Source organism: Trypanosoma conorhini (genome assembly GCF_003719485.1).
Source record: "Trypanosoma conorhini strain 025E chromosome Unknown Tco_14.4_contig_00817, whole genome shotgun sequence".
In the NCBI taxonomy this organism is placed as follows: Eukaryota; Euglenozoa; class Kinetoplastea; order Trypanosomatida; family Trypanosomatidae; genus Trypanosoma; species Trypanosoma conorhini.
This window is the reverse complement of record NW_021704910.1, coordinates 1-6,775: the sequence shown is the minus strand read 5'-3', so window position 1 is coordinate 6,775 and position 6,775 is coordinate 1. Positions and strand designations below refer to the sequence as shown.

At 56.9% G+C, this 6,775-nt stretch overlaps 4 protein-coding genes across 4 annotated transcripts, besides 6 other annotated features; 3 read left to right on the top strand and 1 right to left on the bottom strand.

Moving 5' to 3' along the window:
• Positions 1 to 580: 580 nt before the first annotated feature.
• Positions 581 to 1,027, top strand: Tco025E_08580 (uncharacterized protein; the record flags this gene model as incomplete). The annotated part of the gene is made up of 1 exon (XM_029375425.1): positions 581 to 1,027. One exon carries the CDS (start codon positions 581 to 583, stop codon positions 1,025 to 1,027), a length of 447 nt encoding a protein of 148 aa, XP_029224453.1.
• A 57-nt stretch (positions 1,028 to 1,084) lies between these two features.
• Positions 1,085 to 1,122: a microsatellite.
• A 213-nt stretch (positions 1,123 to 1,335) lies between these two features.
• Positions 1,336 to 1,362: a microsatellite.
• A 187-nt stretch (positions 1,363 to 1,549) lies between these two features.
• Tco025E_08579 (uncharacterized protein) lies at positions 1,550 to 3,964 on the top strand (the record flags this gene model as incomplete). Its single annotated transcript, XM_029375424.1, has 1 exon — positions 1,550 to 3,964. One exon carries the CDS (start codon positions 1,550 to 1,552, stop codon positions 3,962 to 3,964), a length of 2,415 nt encoding a protein of 804 aa, XP_029224452.1.
• Positions 3,965 to 4,598: 634 nt separating this feature from the next.
• Positions 4,599 to 4,626: a microsatellite.
• Positions 4,627 to 4,745: 119 nt separating this feature from the next.
• Positions 4,746 to 4,795: a microsatellite.
• Positions 4,796 to 4,809: 14 nt separating this feature from the next.
• Positions 4,810 to 4,837: a microsatellite.
• Positions 4,838 to 5,569: 732 nt separating this feature from the next.
• Positions 5,570 to 5,593: a microsatellite.
• Positions 5,594 to 5,685: 92 nt separating this feature from the next.
• Tco025E_08578 (uncharacterized protein) lies at positions 5,686 to 6,231 on the top strand (the record flags this gene model as incomplete). Its single annotated transcript, XM_029375423.1, has 1 exon — positions 5,686 to 6,231. One exon carries the CDS (start codon positions 5,686 to 5,688, stop codon positions 6,229 to 6,231), a length of 546 nt encoding a protein of 181 aa, XP_029224451.1.
• Positions 6,232 to 6,447: 216 nt separating this feature from the next.
• Tco025E_08577 (uncharacterized protein) lies at positions 6,448 to 6,775 on the bottom strand (the record flags this gene model as incomplete). Its single annotated transcript, XM_029375422.1, has 1 exon — positions 6,448 to 6,775. A coding segment is annotated over one exon (328 nt), but the record flags the coding sequence as incomplete, so codon positions are not given.

Here is a 6,775-nt window from a genome sequence, read left to right as displayed (position 1 = left end):
CCCTTCTACTAGTAGTTTTTGTCTGTTTTTTTTTAATTGCAGTCTTCTTTCTCCTTTCGGGTGCTTGTTTGTTCGTGCTTTCGATTCCCCCTCGCCTCTCTCGTCGGCTTCCCCCACCCACCCCCTCCCTCCCCTTTGGGCGGCGGCGCCTTGCCGCCGGGCTGTCACTGCCCGGGCTGCGCTTGCTGATATTTGTTGTGTAAGCTTTCCTCACAGTGCGCCGTGTGGGCCGTGGATCGCCACCTTCTCCTCTCTGCGCCTGTCACGGTGCGGCTGTTGCCACCGCCTCGTCTCTGTCTCTGACCGAAGACTCAACGTCAATTACTCCCTGAGAGCAGCTCACGGTGGCTGCGATTTATGCCATGTGCGCCGGAGTTGTGTGCTGCTGTGCCTGCGTTTTTGTGTCCATTATGCTGCCTTTTATTATTTGTGTGTTGGTACGCATCGCTTTGTCATGACGGTCTTTTTTTGTTTTGTTTGTCGGTTGTGGCAGTGGTGAGAAATTTCTTGTTGATTGTAGATTTGAAGGGGGCGAGGCTGCAAAAAAAAAAAAGGAGCTGTGTGTTCTTTAATTGTGCGAATGAGCCTGCAGAGCACTGTGGCGAAACAGTTGCTGCGGCAGTCCACGCTGCAGCCGCGACTGAAGCTTCCGGCCGGTAGGATTGTGTCGCTGGAGGAGGGTCGACGTTTGGCGCGCCTGGTGCACGAGGAGGAGGAACACACAGCTGCTGCCAATGTGGGTGCTGTTGAGAATCGCTCGCTGAGTACCCCCGTCGTTCTGGAGGAGCAGGTCTCAAAGCGCATCTTGCTGCTGCGGCGGAAGAGTAATAAGGCCGCCAACGTCAAGGCGGCTGTCGCCTACGCTCAGCGCAGCAAGGGGCCAAGTGCAGTGGAAAAGGTTGGCAGTGAGGTGCGGGACATTGCAGTTAAGTTGCTGCGCAAAGATGGGTCAGCCCGTGGTGCATTGAAGCAACGCCACAGTCGCGGTAACGGTGCAAAGAAGCGAAAGGGGACGTCACATAAGTGAATGAACAGTGAAATTGTGAGTCATTCGTTACGTAATTGTGTAATGTGGCGACTGAGAGTTATCTCGCTCCGTGTGTCTTGTCTCTTGTTTCTGTTCCCTCTTACACTGCACCCTGCGAATAATTGAGGCTTTTTGTGGTTGCCAGGCGTATGGCTTGTAATTCGTGTCTTGCTTTTGTTGTTTTTCCTTTTCATTTCTCATTCATTTTTGTTCCGCATTTTTAGTAGGACCTTCGGCTCCCCGGCGCTTGCGTTACTTCGCTCACTATTGGGTGTGCCCGTGTCTGCGTGGATCGGTGGCTCTTTCGCGTCGTCGTCGTTGTTGTTGTTGTGGTTTCACGGGGCTCACCGTCCAGTGTTGGAGCCGACTTCTGCTCAACGGAAAAGCCAAGGCGGGGGCCTCGCGCCGCCCCAAGGCTGTCCTCGTCAATAGTTCTAGCAGTACATCGTTACTGTCCTGTTTTTCTTTTTCCTTCTTGGGCAGCTACTGCTTCTGGGAGGCGTCGCGGCCCTCTCGCCTGGAATGTTCTCCACTTGTTTCTCGCTGCTCTTTGGCTGGACGTCTCTGCTGCTGACGGACATCGCGCTGTCGAATTTTTCGGTGAATCTCGGTCTTGCGACTCTGCGTAACGCGTCGTGTGCGACCATGCAGATTGGGGCGACGGGTGGCACCTTCAACGCGTCGACGTGGTCTCTTGGCTTGGCAGAGCCATCGCTGCTGTCGTGCGCTGTGGAGGTCGAGATGGGCAGTGTTCGCTCGCGAGTCTTCTCGAACGTTCGCGTGCTGCCGAGCGCGATCGCGCTCAAGCGGGCGTCGGATGATCGCTGCTCCAACGAAGTCTTCCGTAGAGACCGTTGCACGTTTGCCATGCGGCTGGAGGGTCTCCGGGTGGAGCCTCCGGTTCCGCTGCTGCAGCTGGGGATGGAGGCGGCCAAGCGGTACATTGAAAGAGAGGCGGGGGTCTACGCCTGCGGAGTTGCCCTCCCGCGCCTTGAGGGGGAGCTGCGGAACCGCACCGTTAATCCACCCGCGTCGTGTCCCCCGTTTATTGAAGGGGACACACCGTTGAGTAAATCACCCCTGTTCCGTGCCTTGCTGAACATCTTGAATAAGTTCCCGGAGGTCCTCGGAGTACGCCTGGAGGCATCTGCGTTGGCTGAGACGACGATTCGATTGCACCTGAACTTCTCTCACGGGCTCCACATGTTAATGCACAACACGACGGGGTCCACCGGCGGGTTTATCTCTTCTTTAGAGGCGTTTCAGTCACTACTGTCCGCGCTTTCGCATGGTCGTGTAGAGTGGAGTGGCACACCACATTTTCCTGCCGCCGCGAATGGCTCCATGCAGGTTGACGTTTCTGAGCCCTTTGAGATGTCACTAGACGTCTCCTTTTATGGCCTTCGCTGTGCTGCCGATGGGCTTCACTGCAGTCTCCCGTGTGCCGGCGGAGCCCAGTTGCGCAACATTCGTCTCAGCGGGCTGCATGAGTGGGATCGGCTTGTGGTGAACCACATCGGCCCCTGGGCCTCGCAGGTCGCTAATGGGGTCTGCAATTCCGTGGTGTTGCCCTTTTGCGCCACAAGCGAGAACCGGTTTCAAATCCCCATGAAGGAACGAACACCACTTGTCATGGTGCCCCCAACCGCATTGTCAATCATCTCCGTGTTTCTTGCCGTGGCGTTCGTTGCTGGAATGATTTGTCTGAGCGTCCTGCGTCACCGTCGTTCCCCCGCGAAGCTGTGGGACGGGTCCGACATCTCACTTCAGCGTGTGCTCTTGGAGGATACGCTGCTGGTCCTGATGATTGTGGTCAACGCACTGGCGTTTCTTTGGTCAAACACCACCACCGCCGCGACGCTTGTCGTTGGCGACGAGATGCGAATGTTGTCCTTCTCACTCGTGGAGACGACTCGTAGTCTGTACGAGGCTGGACTGAAGCCGTTTGCGGTGTTGGTCTTCATCTTCAGCGGGGTGTATCCGTACTTCAAGCTTGCGAGCATTTGCGTCTGCACGCTCGTCCTTCAGAAACCAGAGTTGGTGATACTGAGGGTGATCGATTATTTTGGAAAGCTCTCCTTCCTTGACTCCTACGCGATGGTGATCATGGCCGCTGGCCTGCAGATAGCGGGCATCGCCGACGTCCACATTCTTCCTGGGTTTTACGTCTTCCTTGCGGCAACGATTCTTTGCATACTCATCGGAAACTACGCCACGGCTTTGTGGCGCCGCAATACCTCGCTTCGTTGCCGCCCAGAGTCAGTGGTCATAAACGTGGAAGACGCTTTAGACAACGGTTTCCTCTTGACCCCGGAAGATGAGGCTGACAAGAATATCTCAGGGGCTCATAAGACCTCGTCAAGGCGACTGCAACGCCTGCTTTGGCGCGCACTCAACATCCTCTTCGTTGCCGCTTGCATCTTGCCCGTGTGGGTTGTGCCATGCCTGAGCTACCGCGTGAGGGGCGTTGCTTCCGTGCTTCAGCCAACCGACAGGAATATGACCTTGTTTGAGCTCGCCTCCACCTCAACCATGCTTCTTGTGACGTGCGTATTCACCGTCGGCATTGCGCCAATGTTGTATGTTGTCTTTTACCCACGGTGTGCGCTGCTTGCCTCTTGGGGCGCGGCTGACGCACTCCTCATGGCGTGCGTCGCCGGCCTTCTTCAGCTGGGGCAGTTTGTGGAGTTTATCATTGGGAGGGACATGAACGCCGTGTACACCGCGGAGGCGCGCCTCCTCTGGCCGCTGCTTCCGCTTCTATTCTCCTCCGCGTGGCAGTGGGTCCTCGCCGCCGAACAAGTCTTTGGGTTGTCGGGGCGCATCAAAGAGGCCTGGGCGGCACGCGGCGAGGCGGCGGCGGCGACGAGGGAGGCAGAGCGGGAGGGGGAGGGAGGCGGGGAGAGGCCGGCAACGCCCCCGCAGCAAGGCATTTAGCAAAAAAAAAGCAAACGGTAAAATAAAAAAATCAGTCAGCCAATTAACCTCCTGAAGTGGTTCGTGAGCTTCCATCTTATCTCTTCTCTCTGGCGGTTGCTTTTCCATCGTTGCGGACGCATGAAAGTCACACTCACGCGAAGTGTGTTGCGGCGCGCACCGCATTTTATACGTGGGCTGCCTTGATGCCCGGGCTGAAACTGCGGCGCTGAAAAGCCGTGGGCGTGCGGCGGAAGCGAAGGGCGCTGGTGGAACTTTGGCTTTCGTTTGCGCATGAAGTCGCCTACGGGTGTCCCAAGAGGGGTACACACACACTTAAGAATAATAAGGGAAACTGCGGCAGTGGTGCTGGGGGCGCCGTCAAGGGCCAGAGGGTGAGGAATGGGGGGCGGAGGAACTGGCGCGGGTTTGCCCTATGCGATGCGGCCTCGTGTGTCCGCGGCGATGATTTGATTTGATTTTTTTTTTCTACTTTGGGCGATTTCTTTGGCTTCCTTTTTGCACCACAACCGCAACAAAAATGAAAGAAAACCACCTTCGCCATGCATCTGAGGAGTTGAAAAGGTTCAAATTGAATGCTGGACGTTAGCCGCTTTGCGGCGTTATTGAAGTGTTCTGCGCGTAGCCGTTTTTTCCTCCCCTGCCCTGCCCTGCCCTGCACTTTTGTTTCTCTGCTTCTGTGTGGCCCCCTTCTTGCCTTTCCCCACGATTGAGGCATGCGCACGCGCATGGCAATGTGGTATATGCGTGGAGGAGTGGGGTGGGAGGCGGGCACACGCTCCTTCTCTCTTCCTCTTCCTCTTCCTCTTCCTCTTCCTCTTCCTCTTCCTCACTCACACATGCATTGTGTGTGTGTGTGTGTGTGTGTGTGTGACGTTGCTGCACCTGCCATATGCTTCGCCATTTCCTTTTTATTCGCTCTTTTTTTATATGTTTTGCGTGGATGGCGCATTCTTTACGCACGCGTCTCTGTGACTCCTTTTCTCCCCACCAGGAAGGAAAAATGGCGAGCACGACAGGAACTTGGCGCCCGTGCGCCGCAATGAGCAGGCACTTTCTCCCAAGACGTGCCACTCCCTGCCGCTGCCGCCCTCGCCGTGGAAATTCTCGCTGCTGATGGCCCACGTGCGTCACGTAACCCTTCGCGTCTGAATACAGTTCTTCTTGAATCAGCTACGCACGGAGTGCGCCCGCGACACCGGTACGCCGCGTGAGTTTCCTCCGTCGCGGCACGGCACGGATGCGGCGTAGATGTGTGCGACACTGCAGCTGTTGCAGCCTCCGCGTTGCAGCGACCGCCACTCCTCCTCTCCGCACGGTGGGGCGCCCGCGGTGGCGGAGGGGAACGCGTCCGCGAAGGGCCTCGGCGCTCAAGGCGCAGTGCTCACCGCAGGAAGTCACTGCTGACACCCCCCGCAGTGGCCACCTACCCGCGAGGAGTCGAGGTTGCTGCTTGGCGCGACGGAGCCTACATGCGCTGAGCTCTGGGCTTGACACAGCGCAGACAACGCCCGCCGCCCAGCTCTCAGCCACGCCCAGTAGCGAGGGGGTAGGCCAAACTCCGGGACGCATCGCACACCTGCATCGAAGCCCACGGAGCGGGAGAAAAAAATAAATAAATGAAATAAACGGAGGAGGTGGAGGGGACTTGTTAGTTGCGTTTCAAGTTATTCTTCTTTGCTTCCTCAATTTCTGCCATCTTGTGTACGCTCTTAGCGCAGATGAGGGCGTCTGCGAAGGTCTGGCTGCAGGAGCAAAGGAAGCGACGAAATGCTTTGCCTCCCGAGGAGGAAGCACGGATTCAGAGACTGAAGGAGCGCCTGCAACTCGGTGCCCCTCTTCAGCCGCATGAAGTGCAGCAAATAGGCAGGCGGAGCCAACCGACACCAGGCACTTCGCTTGCCACTGCCAGCCTGCCTGAGCAAAACGCTATTCTGCTCGCCCGCCTCGACAACATGGAGAAGCTGCTTCGTCACGGCGAGGAGGAGCGAATACGGCTGCGCACCCAACTGCTGCAGGCATCCGACGAAAATCGCCGCTGTGCCATGCAGCTCATACACTCTGCTTTGGAGAGGCATAAGGAGGAGTTGCTTTTAGAGGAGCAACTGTTCCGGGAAAGGCTGCTACGGCTTGAGAGCGAAACAAGACAAAATATCCTTTGGGAGGTGAACCGCCGCTCACGTGGCAGAAGTTGCAGGCGTGGCCCAAACAATGAGCGAGTACAAATAAAAACGAGACTCTTATCAAGCCAACAGTTTTACACCTAATCACTTCAATGACTCTGCAGTTGTGAGAACAGGCGCCCCACAGAATACATCTACAACAAATCACAACAACACATATTACTCGGGGCTCGAATGCGCGTTAATAATGCCTTGCTCATTTGGGTTTCTGTAAAATATTCGCCGCATGAGCTGCGCCTTTGACCGCAATAAATCTCGGTTGAAAGGAAAAAAAACCTATTGGTCCGGCGTTGGCAGGCCTTACAGGGTTCTGTGCGGTGGGAGTCCCGGGCCAGTGCCGGGAATCTCTCTTGTTGTGCGAAGAGCGCCTCGACGGAGTGTGTGTCGCTGCTCCGTGGCCTTCCGCAGGGCTTGTTGGAGGCGGCGGAGCCACTTCTCTGCGTGACAGGTCAGCTGCAGCGGATGAATGGAGGACTCTCGGCCCTGTGCAGCGCGACTGTGAGGGCGCCGCCGGGTTTGCGGCGTTTGCTGTTGGAAGAGCGAGTTTGGCGGCGACGGGTGGTGGTGGAGCGGACGCGGGACTACGCGGTTTGCATTGTTGGTGGCTTCCTGCCACCTGTGCAGCGCC